Below are 18,101 nucleotides of genomic sequence, written 5' to 3' on the forward strand. Positions count from 1 at the left end.
TGGTGGTAACAATAGCACTGATGGGGAGCCCTCGTTTCCCGGCTATTTGCTGGGCTTCAGCCCCCACATGGTCTAGTTCTTACAGCTTCCCCATTTTATATGGAGGAGGTGCAGCCATCTTTGTGGGGCTTATTCTTGCCTTCTAGGGTGGGGAGAGTGGCATTCAGTAGTATCACTATAAATCTGAGTCATCAATTGCAGCTCAGGGCTATGAGCTGAGTGTGGCTGTGCCTCAGGTGGCCCCAGTGGGCCACATGTAGGTGTGGTCTTTGTTCACCAAAGCACAGTTCCTTTGTGTCTCACCTTGCCACCACTTACCTCCCCCTCAGTTACCCCACTAACCCCGTTCTCATCATACTTGGCAGGAACCACAAAAGCGGAGGATCGGGGCATGCTGCTGAAAACCTTCAACGAGCCTGGCTCTGAGTATTTCATCTTCCTGCTCAGCACCCGGGCTGGGGGGCTCGGCCTGAACCTCCAGTCAGCTGATACTGTGATCATTTTTGACAGTGACTGGAACCCCCACCAGGTAAAAGCCTCTGGCACCCTGAGGGGAGAGGCATGAGGCCTCAGGGAGACCCTGCCCACCGTTATGAATGCCACTGGCATCTTTGACATTTCCCAGGCCCTGAAGCAACAGCAGCACCTATAGCTCCTGAGACCTTTGGAGAGAAGCTCAGAGTATCCATTTCCCTCTGTTTCTCAAACCAAAAATAGTTTTTTGTTCAAATCATGCCAAAAATATATTCCATTGTTACATATATAACATATATACAAAGAATCTTGGTATTAATGTAAATGTGGAAAGAAAACAGAAAGGCCCCAATCCTACCAGCTGGCAATAATCGTCACTGTTTTAGTGACACACGACCTTCTAGGCCTTGTTCCAAACGAGCACTCTCACACTTGTGCTTTTGTAAAACAAAATTTGGGGCGTATTTTATGCACTTTGTGTACTGCTGCTCTGTTTCTTTCCTGTATACACTCCATGGGGTCATATGCCAGTAGATGCAAGGATGTGGTATCTTATAGATATAACAGTTTTAAATATTTAACTTTTTCCTATGTTTTATTATAAATAACTTTTTTAATGCAAATATTGGTAACAGAGTAACATAGAGACCATTTTTTTACCCTTCCCCACCCATCTTGCTCTTCTCTGAGTGTGTGCCAGCATCTAACCTGTGTGTTGTTTTTCACAAAAATGTAGCATTTTCCAGGATGTTACCCTTCCCTTTAGCTGCTGGTGTGTTTTGCCTCTGTGTGAGCACACTGGGTCTCTACTGAGCCATTAATCAGCTGCTGGCTGTCTCAACATATGGTGGCCCTGAGACTTTTAACTCAAAGTCCAGTTATCAGGTGCCTGGGTTTCTGTTTTTTCGCATGACCACTAGCCCCTTGGGGAACCCTGTTATTCCTCTCTTAGAGCACCAGCCAGGTCAACCTTGAGAGGTGGAATTGCTTGGTCCATGGGTGTGTCCCCTTCATGATATAGTTGCTTTTGCCCAAGTGGCCTCCAGTAGCTACTCCCAGGTTTCTCTCCTACAGACGGAGCATGAGTATGCCTTACCACAGCCTGGCGGCATGGCACCCATTATCAGTGTGTAAATGATAGCCCATCTGATGGATGAATACCCTGGGTGTTTGCTATTATCCCTTCCTACTGTCAGCTGGGGGAGTAATTCCTGCCTGGACCTTAATTACTGGCTGATTTCCCAAGAGGTGTTTGGGGTATGCCTCTCGTGTCAGCAGGCAGAGGCGCCTATGGAGCCCTGTCCTCCCTCTGTCACACTGGGAGTGTCAGAGGCCACTAAGCTCACTGCAGGGCCTAGAAGCTGTCATCAATTGCTGGCCCTGCCAGGGCGCCCAGAAGTGAACACAGGGCACTCATGTCTCCAACTGTGTGTGGCCTCTGCATCTCCCATTAGATGCTAATTTCAAGCTCAGCCCCACATAGCACCGGCCCCCTGACAGTATATCATGGGCACCCTCCTGGTTCTGTGCTGGGGGTGATGATATAAATAGGGTTGGCAGTCATGGCTGTTACTTTATCAGAGCTTAGTGATAAGCTCTGATACCAGGCACTAGGCTGAGCACCCAATGCCCACTTGCTTCTCTCGTGCACACAATAGCCAGGAGAGGGCCTCGTGTCAATAGAGTGAGTCTTGAGGTTCAGAGAGGCTGGTTTCAGTTGCATAGCAAGGAAGTACTAGGGTCCATAACCAAAGCAGGCACCGCTAACATGCTGTCCAACTTTGCCCCTATCCTGTAAATGATACCCTTACCATGATACAGTCACACCAAGCACAGGGTCCTGTAGGCAAGGGGACTGATGCAGCTGTGACAGGAGCTGCTTGGGAATATAACTACCGGGTGTTGTCCTCCAAAACTGAGCTATCTTCTTGAGTTATTTCTGAAGTATCCCTAAGGTAGAAAGTGATACTTCTGCAGGAACTTGGGATGAAATTGTCCTGGTAGAGGCTCTACATCCTGTACCTGAACTTTCGGCTGTGCAGCTGCTGGTTGGGGCTGGCAGAATGGCCAGGCAGGAGGCAGCCACACAATAATCAGAAGCTCCTGCCTCTCCCAGTAGTTTCGCAAGTCATCTCCCCTTAAAACTCTAAAGAGCTTGCTTGGAACTGACCAGTGTTTCTTTCCCAGGACCTGCAAGCGCAGGACAGAGCCCACCGCATTGGGCAGCAAAATGAGGTGCGTGTGCTCCGCCTCTGCACAGTCAACAGTGTGGAGGAGAAGATTCTGGCTGCGGCCAAGTACAAGCTCAATGTTGACCAGAAGGTGATCCAGGCCGGCATGTTTGACCAGAAGTCCTCCAGCCATGAGAGGCGCGCCTTCCTGCAGGCCATCCTGGAACACGAGGAGCAGGACGAGGTGAGGGCAGCCCCAGCCCTGACCCCCTCCCCAGCGTGAGTGGTGAATGCATGAGCGGCTTTCATTTTTGTTTTTTTACCTTTTTTGCATTCTTATTTTTTTTGCATCCCTTTGGAGTAAAGGGAGTGTGGGCTGAAAGGAAAGAGGATGAGTACTTGCTTTTTCTTTGAAGTGGTTTTTTTTTTCTAAACTGCTGGTGAAAGATGCCGGATTGACAGCCCTGGAGACTGAAGTCCTCTATTTATCCACAGAGCAGACACTGCAGCACGGGCAGCGGCAGTGCCAGCTTCGCCCACACTGCCCCTCCGCCAGCGGGCGTCAACCCCGACTTGGAGGAGCCACCTCTAAAGGTGAGAGGGGTAGTTCAGTCTCCATGCCCATTCAATCCTCGGCTTCTCGGCTGAGACGGCCAGCAAGGGCCCTGATCCCACGGAGCGTGCGTGTGCGTGTGTGTGTGTGCCTCTCGCTGCTGTGTGGGTCTCCATCCACCGCAGCCGGACTGGGACCACCAGCTCATTTCCCATGGGTGCCGCCGCTCACCTCGGAGCCCGGCCACCACCCACCCTGGCCTCTCCACCCCCAAACTAATCATGTGAAATCTTGTAGGAAGAAGATGAAGTGCCCGACGACGAGACCGTGAATCAGATGATTGCCCGGCACGAAGAGGAATTTGACCTGTTCATGGTAAGCACCACAGGCAGGAGTTGAGGTTGGCGTTTCTGTCTCCCACACCTGCAGGGAGCTCGGTTTTCCACCCACATGAAATTGGGAGCCTGGAGAGGTTCATGTGTCCCGGCCATGATGATCTCAGAGCAAAAACACTTAGTTTTTTGGGTGTTGTCCCTGGTGGGTAATGGAGCCATAGGTGGCCTCACAATGCCTTCTAATTGACCCATCTTTCTTCTATGTCCTAAGAGTGTCAGAGGTAGAGGGACACATACCTAGCCATCCTTCCGTTTGTGACCCTCAGTCCCCAAATGTCTGCCCTCCTGAGTTTGTTGTCCTTGAGGCTCCCTTTCAGAGGATGTTAATTCTGCCTAAAGCCAAGGTGCTGGCGAGGACCTTCGTCACCAACACATCATGCTCCTGGGTGGGACGGGCTTTTGGCCCCCCTTCTGCAGCCTCCCTATTTTTTACAGTTTTCTCTGCCCCTAAAGCAGAGCCCCTAGCCAGGGCCTGATGTAGGAGCCAGGCCACCTTGGCCATAGAAATACCCAGAGCTGCTATTTAACTACTGTTGTGGCATTGGTCCCTGAGGCAAAGAGCAGCCCCTTATCAACATGCCCTTTGAATGTCCCATTGGCTGTCCCTGGGCTGACGCTGCTCTCCTGTTCCCACCCTTCCCTCTCCCTAGCGCATGGACCTGGACCGCAGGCGTGAGGAAGCCCGCAATCCCAAGCGGAAGCCGCGCCTGATGGAGGAGGACGAGCTCCCCTCATGGATCATTAAGGACGATGCCGAGGTGGAGCGGCTGACTTGTGAGGAAGAAGAGGAGAAGATGTTTGGCCGTGGCTCCCGCCACCGCAAGGAAGTGGACTACAGTGACTCGCTGACGGAGAAGCAGTGGCTCAAGGTATATGCTGGAGAGGGCCAGTGAGGGTCAGGGCTGGGGGAGGAGAGGCACAACCACAGTGACTCGGCCTTTGTCAGAAACCTGAGGTTCCCTTCAGCCGTTCTTGGTTTTCATTCACTTCTAACATAGGGTCAGGTTTGCTCAGTTCCTCCTGACCAGATGCAGGAAGGAACACCAACACCATCCCCAAGCAGCTCAAAACTCACTGCTGGGTGAAATTGGCCTTTTCAGTGTGAGGGTTCACTTCTTCACAAGTCTTAAGTAAAACAGTGCAGATCATACTGAGACCATACTGAGGTCAGGTGTCCTGAGTGTCTGTCCATAGGAAACACAGCAAGAGATTAATGAACATACAGTCGCCCTGCGAGGTGATTGGAAGCGCTGACAGGGTCAGGGAGCCTCACTTTGGACACATCGCCCCAACAGCACGCCATCCTTAGGACCTGGACTTCAGGCCAGGCTGGGAGGAGGGAGGAGACTGCATCTACACTGAGTGCAGAGGTAATGATTAAAAATCCAACCTGGAAGTTATTTCATAAAAATGTCCTTGAAGCACCTGGCCGGTGTGACTCAGTGGTTAAGCATTGAACCATGCACCAAGAGGTTGCTGGTTTAATTCCTGGACAGGTCATATGTGAGGATTTCTCTCAGGTATATACTAGAAGTGGAATGCTGGGTTGTGGGCTCATCCCCAGTAGGGCTTGCAGGAGGCAGCCGTTGGATGTGATGTCTCTCTCTTCAATGCTTCTATCTCTCCCTTTCCCTTCCTCTCTCTCTAACATAATTTTTTTCTTTAAATGTCCTTTAAGCAACTCTTCCCAGAAGATAGGTGGTGGCTTTTGCTTTACCCTGCTGAGTGCCACATCCCAGAATGAGAGATGCTGCCTCTGGTCATACACCCTGGGGTTCTCCTGGGTTAACTGTGACCCTGTCCCTGCCTGGGAGCTTAGATGACCCCACACTTGCAAACTTGCCCACTGAGCTGTGCATGAGAGGGGCTCTTGAAACATGCCAGGGAACCAGGCTAACCTTCTTGTGTGGTGGGTGGAGTATCCTGTTTTCTGCCCAGGGCTCTGGGACCAGGAAGAAAACCCCTGACAAGGGAACTTGGGCCCAGTTACAGATCTGTAACAGCTTCTGTGGAGCATCACCAGCCCCACATTTTTGAGACAGTGGGTGCCTTTTGCCCATATGCTAATAATGTTTTGTACCCTTTTTTTTTTTTGAGGTATAATTTATATACTGTAGAATTCACCCACTTAAGGTGTACAAGTCAGTGGTTTTCACTGTATTTACAGATTCATACAACTATCATCACAAATCAATTTTAGAACATTCTCATCATCCCAAAAAGAACTCCTTTCCTCTTTAGCGTCTTCCTTCCCTTTATTCCCCCTAGCCATTGACCGTCACCCTATTCTGGACATTTCGTATAAATAGCATCATGCAACATGTGATTCTTTGATGTCTGGCTTCTTTCACTAGGCATAATATTTTCATGGTTTATCCATGCTGTAGCACATACTGTTTCTTTTCAAGGCTGAATAATATTTTTTTTAATAGATATATACCACATTTTGTTTATCCATTCATCAGTTGACAGACACTTGGGTGGTTTCCACTTTTTGGCTATTTTGAATAATGCTGCTATGAACATTTGTGTACAAGTTTTGTGAGGACATATGTTTTGATTTCTCTCAGGTATATACTAGAAGTGGAATTGCTGGATCAAATGGTACTTCTATGTTTGACCTTTTATGGAATTGCCAAACTCTTTTCCAGAGCAGCTGCACCTTTTTACATTCCCCCAAGCAGAATATGAGAGAATTTCTCCTCATCCTTGTTAATACTTGTTATTATCTATTTTATTTTAACCATTTCAGTGGTATAAAGTGATGTTTCTTTGTGGTTTTGAATTCCATTTCCCTGGTGGCTAATGGCATGGAACATCTTTTCATGTGTTTATTGACTACCTGCATATCTTTTTTACAAGTCTCTTATCAGATGTATGATTTGTGAATATTTTCTCCCGTTCTGTGGGTTATCTTCTTCATGGTGTCCTTTTGAGCACAAAAGTTTTTTAATTTTGATGAAGTCCAGTTTATCTGTTTTTTTCTCATTGCTTGTCCTTTGGTATCATGCCTGAGAATCCATCACCAAGTGCAAGGTCACAAAGATTTACCACTATATTTTCTTTCAAGTTTTAGAGTTCAGCTTTTACATTTATGTCCATGATCCCCTTTAAGTTCATTTTGTATATAGCTATAAGTTAGGGTCCAGCTTCATTCTCCTACATGTGGATATCCAGTGGTCCTAGTACCATTTGTTGAAAAGACTTCTTTCCCCATTGAGCACATGCCTTTTTATATGTCATACTCAATAAAATTTACACTAATAAAAAATATGTTTGCCCAAAACAAGGATGCTCCTTTCTTAGTGGTGGACGTGTAACTGGCACCACTTTTTTGATAGCTACTCTAATGCCCTGTTTGCCAAAATCCTCCAGAATCATCCTGGTTCTTGCCTTGCAGGCCATGGGACCAAAGATTCTGGTATTAGATATTCCTAGGGCTGTCATAACAATTACCACAAACTTGGTGGCTTAAGACAGTAGTAATTTATTCTCTCACAGTTCTGGAGGGCTAGGAGTCTAAAATCCAGGTGTCAGCAGGACCCTGTTCCCTCTGAAGGCTCTAGGGGAAGATCCTTCTTTGCCTCTTTCAGCTTGTGGTGGCTCTGGCATTCCTTGGCTTGTGGCGGCTCTGGCATTCCTTGGCTTGTGGCCCCATCATTCCATTCTCTGCCTCCACCTTTATGTGGTCTCTACCCTGTGTCTATCTGTGTGGCCTTTTCAATCTCTCATAAGGTCACTCTCATTGGATTTGGGGCCCACCGTAACACAGGATAAACTCATCTCACTCCATTCTTAAGTAATTACATCTGCAAAGATTGTTTCCAAGTAAGATCCCGTTCTGAGGTTCCAGATGGAATTTTGGAGGATAGTATTTAATCCACCTCCATGGGCCTGCAGTACATGCCCTCCCCCATGCCAATCTTCTTTCAGTCTCTCCTGTTTGCCGCAAGCCCTCCATGGTGCTTCTTTGGCCAAGATGCCTTTATGGATGCCTTTACCTCACCCCACCCTTCATTTCTCAGCTTCAATGCCACCTCCTCTAGGAAGCTCTCTCCAACACCTCCAAGCAGGACATGTCTCACCCTTCGCACCACTCACCCTTCTTCCTGGCACTCAATACAGTTATCACATTTGTGGGAAGTCTGTTTGGTCAGTGTCCATCTGGCTCTGTTCATTGCTGTGTCCTCCATGCCAGGCCCCCTGCCCATTTCATAGTCATAGCTGACAAATGAGAGACGAGTGACCAGCATATCCCTTTGGGTCCAGGCCCCACTCCCTTTTTTGATTCCAAGCTCACCTGGAAACCTGGCTTTTCTTCTTTTTGTTTTCAGGGATAAACATGCAGGTTACTTATTCAGAATGAATAAATCAGGATCATTTTAAAATTAATATGTCCTTCAACTCAACAGTTTCTCTTCTACTAATCTGTACAAAAAAGACAGATGTCAGTCATGGCATTATGTAGAATAGCCACACCCGCCACAAATAATGGAAATAACCCAAGCGCCCAAGAACAATTAAGGCCCTTTGTGTAACAAAATACTAAACAGGCATTAAACATTATGTTGCAGAAAGACGGCAGGAAATGTATCCAGGATATAGTAAGCAAAAGCATGAGTCATTATATGGTATGTGGTAACGATTCCATGCTGTCTTAGTTGTGCATATGTACATGGAAAGGGAAGGGAGATCCTGGATCTGGATGGTGGTGGTGGCTGCACACAATGTGAATGTACCTAATGCCACTGAACTGTGCACTTAAAACTTGTTTACCCCAAATTTTTAAAAAAGATGCAGCGGGTCCAGAGCACAAGTATTAAATATCACCTCTGGGTGGAGGGATTACAGGAGTCCGTTCTCATGGGCTCCACACAGTGAAGATACAACTCTTTAATTCTTAAAGTACAGCCTTCTGTTTGTGAAGGACAGACATGGGTGGGGTGTGCTCTGGAAAGGCAGAGCTAGCCTTTCATGGCCTTTCGGAGCCTGTGAGAGCCCTGGTGTGTGTTCCGCCCCAGCCAGACCCCACGGGTTTGCGCCTCGGCCTCTCCTTGTCAACCTCGGTGCTGGCTGTCCTATTTTACCACTATTGACCCTGAAGGCCATCGAGGAGGGCACGCTGGAGGAGATCGAAGAGGAGGTCCGGCAGAAGAAATCATCTCGGAAACGCAAGAGGGACAGCGACGCTGGCTCCTCCACCCCGACCACCAGCACCCGCAGCCGTGACAAGGATGAGGAGAGCAAGAAGCAAAAGAAGCGTGGGCGGCCACCTGCCGAGAAGCTCTCCCCCAACCCGCCAAACCTCACCAAAAAGATGAAGAAGATCGTGGACGCCGTTATCAAGTATAAGGACAGGTAAGCCGAGGAATTGGGCGGGTGAGCAGACATTGGGGGTCCTCTGAGGTGCCTTGCCTGGCCTTCCATGTGCCTGTGAGTCCATTAGTGGCTCAGTCATTCCACAGACATTGTTTGAATCTATGTGTTGCAATGCCCCTGCCCTCATGGAACTTACGTTCTGGATCAAGGGAGCATACAAGTGATGTCGGCATGAGGAGAGGGAAATAAAGCATGGTGGGGAGGTCCAGGAGCCCTGAGGAAAGGAGATCTGGGGATGAGATCTCCAGCGAAAGCAACAGCAGGTGGAGAGGCCCCAGAATGATGAGGAGTGGCCTGCAGGTTTGAGGTTAGTGATGAGGTGAGGTGAAAGGAGAGGAGTTCTGTGCTATGATGGGCGCTGATCTCATGGCCAGTGGTTTATGATGGAGGCTGGAGTTACTGGAGCTGAAAGGGTGTGACTTTCCTTCTATAGACTCCCCACTCACTTCCCTGTCCCCATACTTATACGATGAGCAAGCCTGGTTTTCATGCTGGGCCATCGCAGGTCAGCCACATGTTAACTGACCGCACCAAATACAAGACAGTATGTGATTTCAGCTGCAGTGGATCTGTTGGTTGGTCACAAGTACCATTTAAATAATAATAAAATAGTGGTTCTCCCACAGCCTTCATAGGAGACGTGCACATTCTACCAGCGCAGGGTGCTGTAGTGTGGAGCTGTAGAAGGTGGCTAGGGACACAAGGCCTGCACCTTGCCCAGAACTTGGCTTATGCTCTCACTCGCTCATGTCTTACTACACTTTCTGGTTCATACCAGCCGATATGACTGTCCCCATAACGAGTTGTACAGCTTGATTTTATAGTAATGCTTTGCAATTAGTCGTGAAGCAAAGTAAGGGAGAACTTAAATCTGTAGGAGCAAAAAGTGTTGAGGCATAAGCTCTTAGTGCATCATTTGGTGGGACTCTTACTAAGCATGACATTTTGGGGGGGTGACAACTGTGGTATCCAAATAAAACATACAGTGACCTTTAAAAAGAATCTTATGCCCTGGCTAGTGTGATTTAGTGGTTAGAGCATTGGCTCACACACCAAAGGGTCTCAGGTTCTGTTCCTGGTCAAGGACATGTACCTGGGTTGCAGGTTCATTCCCTGGTCCTGGTTGGGCTGCGTGCGGGAGGCAGCCAATGGATATGTCTTTCTCACATCAATGTTTCTCTCTCCCTCCCCGCCCCCCCTTTCCACTCTGTCTAAAAAATCAATGGAAAAATATCCGCTGATGAGGATTAGCAAATAAACAAAATCTTATTATGGCCCTGGCCATTGTGGCTCAGTTGGTTGAGCGTCACCTCATGCACCCAAAAGTTGCCTGTTGGATTCCCAATCAGGGCATATATCAGGTTGCAGGTTCAGTCTCCAGTTGGGGTGCGTACAGGAGGCAGCCAATCAATGTTTCTCTCTCACATTCATGTTTCTCTCTCTCTCTCTCTCTCTCCCTCCCTCCCTCCCTTCTTCCCTCCCTCCCTCTTCCTTCCTCTCTCTTAAATCAACTTTTAAAAAAAAAGGACATATTCTTGGGTGAGGATTAAAAAGATTCTCTTTAAAAAAGAAAACAGACCCCATGTTTTTTTCTTAATGGTATTCTTGCAAGGGAAATTTAAAATTACCAAAATAAAGAAGACCCTTGAAGGTCAGTGAGGCAAGGATGGACAAAAAGTCATGCTGGTCTTTTGGATAGCCATGTAGACCTTCACCCTGCATCACATCATACACATATATTAGTTTGAAATGGATAATAGACGTAAATGTGAAAGGTAAAACAAAGTTCTAGGAGAAGGTATGGGAGAGAATCTTCATGGCTTTGAAGTAGGCATAGACTTCCTCAACAAGATACAAATGCCACTACCCTTAAAAGACTTCCCTAAAAGTAAGAACAACTGTACATCAAAAGACACACTCATGAAGACAGTGAAAACTCCTGCCACAGACTGGGAAAAGAACACCCAGTTTTAAAATGGGCAGAAGGCATGAACAGCCACACCTTCTGGAAGAAGATGTTTTGATGAGCAATCAGCATGTGAAAAGGTGCTCAGGATCATTGCATCGACAACATCAAATGAGAGTGAGATGCCTTACACACTGAACAGAGTGTCTTCAATTCCTTCAGGTGTTGACAAAGATGTGGAGCTGTTGGACCGCACACGCTGCTCAAGGGACGTGCAGCTCTTTGGCAGTATCTTCTAAAGCTCAACATAAAGGATGAACTTTCTGACCCAGCAACTCCAATCCTAGTTGTAAACCCAAGAGAGCTGGGTGCATGTCCACCAGAAGACTTGTACAAGCATGTCCACAGCTGGTTTGATGGTAACTTCCTCCAACGAAACAGCTTAGTGTCCACCCCTGGAAGAATATCAATGGTGGTCCAATTGTACAGCACAATTCTAACTGCCACAAAACCAGAAATGTCACTGCGCCTTGGAATAATCTTACATTTGTTGAGTGAAAGGAGCCAGACACTAATGAGTACCTACTGTGTGCATCCAGTTATATGAAGGTCAGAAGCTGATCCACAACAATGGGCATTTGAACAGTATTTACCTCAAGATGGAGAAGTTGACAGGGAAGGACCACGAAGGCGCTTTCTGGGATTTTGGGAATATTTTTTCTGTTAGCCTGATTGTATACATGAAAATGGTCATCAAGGTGTATACTTAAAGATGTGTGCACTCCCCTATATAAGGTTATACCTCAGCTTTAAAAAAACACTTGGCAACGGCAGCCTGAACTTGTTAATGAGGTGTTAGATGTTTTCTGACCCCAAAAAATATGTCAAATATCAGTCCACTTTTTTTTTTTTTAATATATATATCTATCGATTTCAGAGAGAGGAAGGGAGAGAGACAGAAACAGCCATGATGAGAGAGTCATTGATCAGCTGCCTTCCGCATGCATCCCCCTGGGGATCGAGTCCATAACTGGGGCATGGGTCGCTGACCAGGAATTGAACTGCAGTCTCCTGGATCGTAGGTTGATGCTCAACTGCTCAGCCACGCCAGCCAGGCTCAGTTCACTTTCTTAGTTGTCCTATGACTCACTAAAAGACCTTTCTTAGCCTCATATTTAGCTGTATATCATGCTCCAAAAATGGCTTCCGCAACTGTTACAGTTTTCTCAGCCTGTATAAGGTTTGAGTGAGAAATCAGGCAATAAATGAAAACTAGCTTTTAGGATTCAGTGACCCCTTGTTAAGACCATTCTATTGCAGAATGACAAGAACCTGGTAGGGATTCTGAGATCCAGTCTGATGAGGACACCAACACTGGAGTCACAGAGCTGCACTCCCAGCTGATATCAGACCCACATGGCAGGGCACCTTATCAGAGGGTGTGATGCATGGTTTACATTTATTCTCACATCCTCCTGATATGGATAGTATCACAGAACTGGGATTTCTCCATTAGACTGGGAAGAACTATAGAGGAATTACAAATGAGACAGCAAATATGACCATTAAAGGAAGCTACCATGTCCTAGCCTTGAGAAACATTTGGTTTGAGGTTGGAGCAAGACCTCTGCTTACTGTTTTGCCGGTGGTCATATAGAAAGAGTTCTCGCGCGCATATAAACTCAGGATAACAGCCACATATTCCTGGTTGCAAAGTTACCTCATCTTGCAGATGCTTTTAAAGATGATGTTTAGGTACAAAGTTGACTTATGTAATGGATAATATTTCTGATGTTCTTAACAAACTGAATTTGAAACCAGAGGGAAAACAATGTGGTTCATCCTGTTGTGAGGTTAAGTGCCATTCCATAGACCACCCTCACTTCTGACACCATCTGCAAAGTTTGGGGTCCCTAAGACCACCCTCAGGCTCGATTTTCTAGAAAACTCTCAGAACTCTCTGAAAGGTGTTATACTCATGCTCATAGTTTATTACAGCAAAAGGATACAGATTAAAATCAGCTAAAAGAAGAGGTGCATGGAGCAGCATCCAGGAGAGCTCCACGCCTTGTGCTTTCTGTTATCCTCTCCCTGGAGGCCAAGATACCACTGACAACGTTATGAGACAATATGCACAGAGCATTGCCAACTGGGAAATCCTTGTTGCCTAGATTTTTTTTGATAATTTGGTCACATAGACATGACCGACTGCCCATGTGACTGACATGTCTCCAGCTCCTCTGTAGGTCAAGTTGATACCATGTAACCCAGTGCCCCTGCCCTAAATCACATTCTCAGACTATCTGGGCCCAGGGTACCCATCAGGCAGGATACTCCAGAGGGGTTGAGAGACAGTCTCCTAGGAGCCAAGGGCAAAGGCCAGACTCTTTCTGGGCCGGGTTAAATTTTTTACAACTACAACACACTGGGAAGATTGCAAAGGACTGGCCACTGCGCCACACCAAAGAACTGGGGTGGAATAAAATTGGAGGGTGTCTAACTCACACTTTCTTGTCTCAAGCTTTCAGTTACTCCATTCCAGAAAGAGAAAATGAAACATTTGTATTTTTTTTTAATTGCTTTCCAGAACCCTATAATTAGCTAAATTCTATACTTGAGTTCAGTCTGGAGCCCAGGAGAGAATGAATTGTTACATGATGGTTCTTCCTAGATGCCAAAGAATGATATCAGGACGTTGTCAGTATTTGAATTTAATGTCGGGAGCCTGCCTTGTGGAGCAGGAGGGTGTGGTGCTGCTGTTATTGTCCCAGGTGACCACAGGTGGGAGCCAGGGTTGCACCTTGATGCAGTAATTCACTAGAAGTGGCTCAGCTGTGCCTCTGCTGCATGTCTGAGCAGGGCCACCTTTCATTCAGCTGGTATCACTCCAAATGTTGCTTTTCACTGTTTGTTTCAAGATCCCCCAGTTGTATTTTAAATACCAGTGCAATCTGGTATAATATTATCTTTGTATTTACATCCCCGTTCATATGAAGATAATGTCCTGTTTTGTAAGCTTTGCTTCCTTCATGTGTGTTCAGATTCAGGGCTGCCCTGCCCCTCCCTCCCAAAGCCCTGTGTGCCCTGTGAGTGGCACTTCCTGGAGTTGTGTGGCATCTGGCCTTTGCAGCCACAGTGGTCCTCAATTGGATCGTAGTGAAAATGCACTTTGTGCTTTAGGGGTATAGTGGGGAAAAGCTTGGAGAGTCTATAGTACTGTGCCTTTGACCTGTGCTGGCACAGACAACCCCAGCGCTCAGGGTGGCCTCAGGTAGAAGTGCCTCATACACAGAGCCTGAAGGCTTAGCAGGGTCCCACCAAGGGAAGAGGAGGGAACGAGTGTCACAGGCAGATAGGACAGGATGGACGTGCAGAAGCCTGAAGGCCGAGTGCACAGGTTTCCCAGAACCAGAGGAAGCTGAGGGGCGCCTACAGGGGTCAAGTCAGAGTGCAGGGCATCACACGCGTCACCTTGGTGATTAGAAATCTCAAATGGCATCAAAGAATCCACTGGTCAGCCAGAATCAAAATCTAAATTAAGGAATTAAGTTGGAATTAGAGTTTGCACTTCAAAATGTAAGCATGCAAGTAAGTTAGGCACAGGCTCCTGGGTCAGGTTGGGACCTTTTCACAAGGCTGTGCATGCTGCCCCTTCAGAGGTGCTGTCTGCAAGAGCCAGTTAGCAGGTGTGCAAATGCCCTTGGGGATTCGGAAAAGGTTTCAGAGAAGTGCAATTTACTGAGGCACTGCCTTGGCAGTCAGGCTCCAGAGGGCCCCATAGGACCTTTTTGTGTGCTCCCCAGGCTGCGGTAGTTGTGGGGACAGTGGGGCTTGAGTGTCAGAGATCTGGTTTCAATATGCATCTCTCTGTTTCCAAGTCTGCAGCACAAAAATTGAAGCCCCTACATTGGGTTATGGAGACCCCCAATGGGTCAGGCATGCAGCACAGAGACAACTGTGGGTGAAAAAGGGCCCCAGCCAGATCCATGGTGACTGCACTTTACCTCTGCCCTTGCACCTCTTTGATTAGAATCAAAAAGAAGGTGGCTCTTCAGAGTTGAAAGGTTATACCTTGATTTCCAAGAAAAACTGGGACAACTAATGAGCCCAGGGAAGGTTGTCAGGTTGAAGCATTCTCTAGGAGAGGTCACTGCAGGTGGTTCCCAGGCCCTCAGGATGGGCCCCTGGAGGGGGGAGAGAGGGCAGAGGGTGAGAGTGGTACCCTAAGGGGGCAGGGATCCCTCAGGATTCTCTGGCCTTGGCCTTCGGAAGGCCAGATGGCCCTTCATCTGGAACCCGAGCTCGGTCAGAGTGGGTGTGCTCCAGAAGAAGGAGGCGACTCTCTGCCTGCGGGTCCAGGTATGGGGTCAGCACTATCTGCTCGGCACCCTGCCAGGAGTTGCACATGAGAGGCACCGAAATGAGATGCCTTGAGAAAAGTGCTGATCCCATCATCAAGCCCGGGGCTAGCCTGAGTGTGGGTGCAGGCTGGGCTAAGGGCCCAGTGGGGCCCAGAGCCACAGGAGGATTAGCCAGACACCCTTATGGAATCGTGCTGTGGTTCTGAGCCCGCCATAGAATTTGCTGGAACAAGTTCCACCTGCCTTGTTTTTGTTTTTGTTTTATCTTTATTTATTTCAGAGAGAGGAAAGGAGAGAGAGAGAGAGAGAGAGAGAGAGACATCATTGATGAGAGAGTCGTTGATTGGCTGCCTCCTACACGCCCCTGACTGGGGATTGAGCCCGCAACCCGGGCATGTGCCTTGACTGGGAATCGGACCCCGATCACCTGGATCCTAGGTCAACGTTCAACCGCTGAGCCATCCCCGGCCGGCCCACCTGCCTTGTTTATCAGACTGTTACCTCACAAAACAAAACAGGCCAGCAGGTTTAGAAGGGTCTTAAAACTAGAATCAAATCTTCAAACAGGACAGGGACAGATACCTGGACTCTGGAAACAAGTAGGTTTGGGTGAACAGGTTGAACCTTGATCGCCTCCCCTCTGCCTCCCTTGGAGTCCTGTCCTTGTGAGAACCTTCTAGAGTACGCAGTGCATTTCCACAAGCTTGTGCTACTTTTGTATGCAGGGAAAACAGAAAAGGGATGTTCATAAAAATAGGAGATAGTAAACAGGTAGCACAAGAGGTATGAAATAAAATGGGGGAAAGGAAGAAAAGCAGAGGAAAAGGATGGCAAAAATAGTCTGAAGATGGGGTCGAGTAAATAAGAAATCATAAAATATAGGTAAAATTTAAAATTTAGCCAAGAGACAGCTAGATAAAAGGATAGAAAGATGAATTCAGGAATGTTGAACTTCTGAGATGAAACTAGTTAAATGTAAGTTGACTAAGGTAAAAAATTAGCTGGAGGGAAGGTAAAAGGAGTAGGTATGAGGGTCTCAAGGTAGGTGTGGAGGTGGGTCCGTCAACCCTGTACCGCAGCAACATTTTCCCAATCTGTTGACCCCAGACACATTCCTACCCATTCTCTGGTTAGACTAGAGCACCCCCTGGGTGCCCTCTATTCCCAATGTGCTTGGCACTTGAGAAGGGGCTTGAGGCCTCCTCTGCCATGGACCTGCTCAGCACTCTGAGAGCTGCTGACACTAATTCAGAAAAGAAAGCACGTTTCTTGAGGCCATGGTCCCCCAGCTCTGCAGAAAGTAGCCTTGGGCCTCCCGACACTCACATGACCACCTCTGCCAGCCTCTGAGAAACACTGTCTGCAGTACCATAAACCGGTCATGGGTACTTTGTTCTATGTCCTGGTCACCCACAGCTAATGCCTTCTGAGTGCCTGCTGCAGTAGAACACAGCACAATGTGGACCCTTGTGGCATTCACAGTCTTCTTGAGGAAGCTGGCACATACACACAAAGTGCATGCCACACTTAGGAGCATTCCTGGATTATGATCCAGCTTCTGCCACTTGCTCTGTGACCTGAGCCTTCTGTCTTTCTCCTCCAAAACTCAGGATCTTGCCTCCAAAATGCTCATTTCAAACTAAGCTGTTTCCTTTGGGTTATTGGGTTGGGGGCAGGAGGTCTAGGGTTTTTTTTTATTGTTGAACTATATTAAGAGACATGTGCCCTCAGATGTGTCATTGGCTTATTTGCAACTATGAGCTCATTAGAAATGTTGGCTCATTAGATACTTAATCACCATTGGAACCTACAGCCAGTGTAGCCCTCAGCACATGGACCCTGCAACAAAGCTTCCCCCACTCACTCACTGTGCTGGAAAAGTGTCCTGGGAATGCAGGGCAGCCTACAGACCATTCTCATTGGTAGGTTTCTTGGTGAAATATCATTTTCCTCTTACTCATGCTTAGTCAGATTTTTTTCTATACTATAGAGCTGTAAATTCAACACTGAGATTCATCTTTAGGGGTGGATGGATTCTCAACAGGTGGAGGCTCTTAGTAAATATTTGAAAGTAAGTGGATCTACCCCAGATTTCTTACTTTTCTAATCCTTAATATATCCTTGACTTGGTAATGTGCCCAAAAATTGAGCCTAGGAAATAATTCTGTACTAATACAGTTCCCTTTTTATCTGTTTCATCATTTTATTTTCAAAATTTTGTTTATGGAGTACCTTCTGAGATTTGTTTCAGATAAATACTTTGCTAAATCAGGTTTGCAAATACTGAGTTGCTCATATCCAGGACCTTTGCTGGCTCAGTTCACTGGTTGAGAGTCAAAAGAGAAAATGAACCCAGGGCTAGAAGGTATCATTGAGAGATGTCATAGGAAAATTGTCTGAACTGGACTCTAGGGAGGAGAACAGGGCTGAGGGAGTCCTTCCAGGCAGATCGGGACCACTTCTATACTTGGCAAGGAGAATCTATCTTGAGCACCACCTTCGATTGATTGCTTGTGCCTGCTTGAGACCATGGGAGCTCAAGGGATAGTGCTGTGATCCATTTTTTACATCTGCCCCATCAGAAGATGTAGAAGTAAGGACACCAAGCAGTATGGTACCATTCCTGTTACATTTTTTCTGTTGTTTTCACACCAGAGGTCAGCAAACCAAATCTCCAAATCAGCAACAAACGAACCAAAAAAATCTGGCCCACCACCTGTCTATGGATAGCCTGTGAATTGAGAATGTTGGGATTTTTTAGATGATTTTGAGAAAATTAAGAGACTACTGTCTCATGATGTGAAATGATAGGAAGCTCAGATTTCATTGTTTATAAGTGAAGTTTTATTGGAACATAGCCAA

The 18,101-nt window shown here is 47.1% G+C and overlaps 1 protein-coding gene across 17 annotated transcripts in view; it reads left to right on the plus strand.

Annotated features, from left to right (window-relative positions):
* Positions 1-18,101, plus strand: part of SMARCA4 (SWI/SNF related BAF chromatin remodeling complex subunit ATPase 4) — an 81,233-nt gene that overhangs the window by 53,918 nt on the left and 9,214 nt on the right. For 12 of the 17 annotated variants that reach the window (XM_087816733.1, XM_087816730.1, XM_087816729.1 and 9 more), the window contains 6 exons: positions 366-529; positions 2,662-2,889; positions 3,141-3,239; positions 3,496-3,573; positions 4,244-4,462; positions 8,698-8,951. In XM_087816733.1, the coding sequence (XP_087672859.1) occupies positions 366-529; positions 2,662-2,889; positions 3,141-3,239; positions 3,496-3,573; positions 4,244-4,462; positions 8,698-8,951 (1,042 nt within the window). Of the gene's footprint in view, positions 1-365; positions 530-2,661; positions 2,890-3,140; positions 3,240-3,495; positions 3,574-4,243; positions 4,463-6,163; positions 7,215-8,697; positions 8,952-11,100; positions 12,164-18,101 lie in introns of those variants that run through there. The other 5 variants (XM_016207901.2, XM_016207910.2, XM_016207908.2 and 2 more) reach the window with 3 other exon arrangements.

This window comes from Miniopterus natalensis, chromosome 4 (genome assembly GCF_054644295.1).
Source record: "Miniopterus natalensis isolate mMinNat1 chromosome 4, mMinNat1.hap1, whole genome shotgun sequence".
NCBI lineage: Eukaryota > Metazoa > Chordata > Mammalia > Chiroptera > Miniopteridae > Miniopterus > Miniopterus natalensis.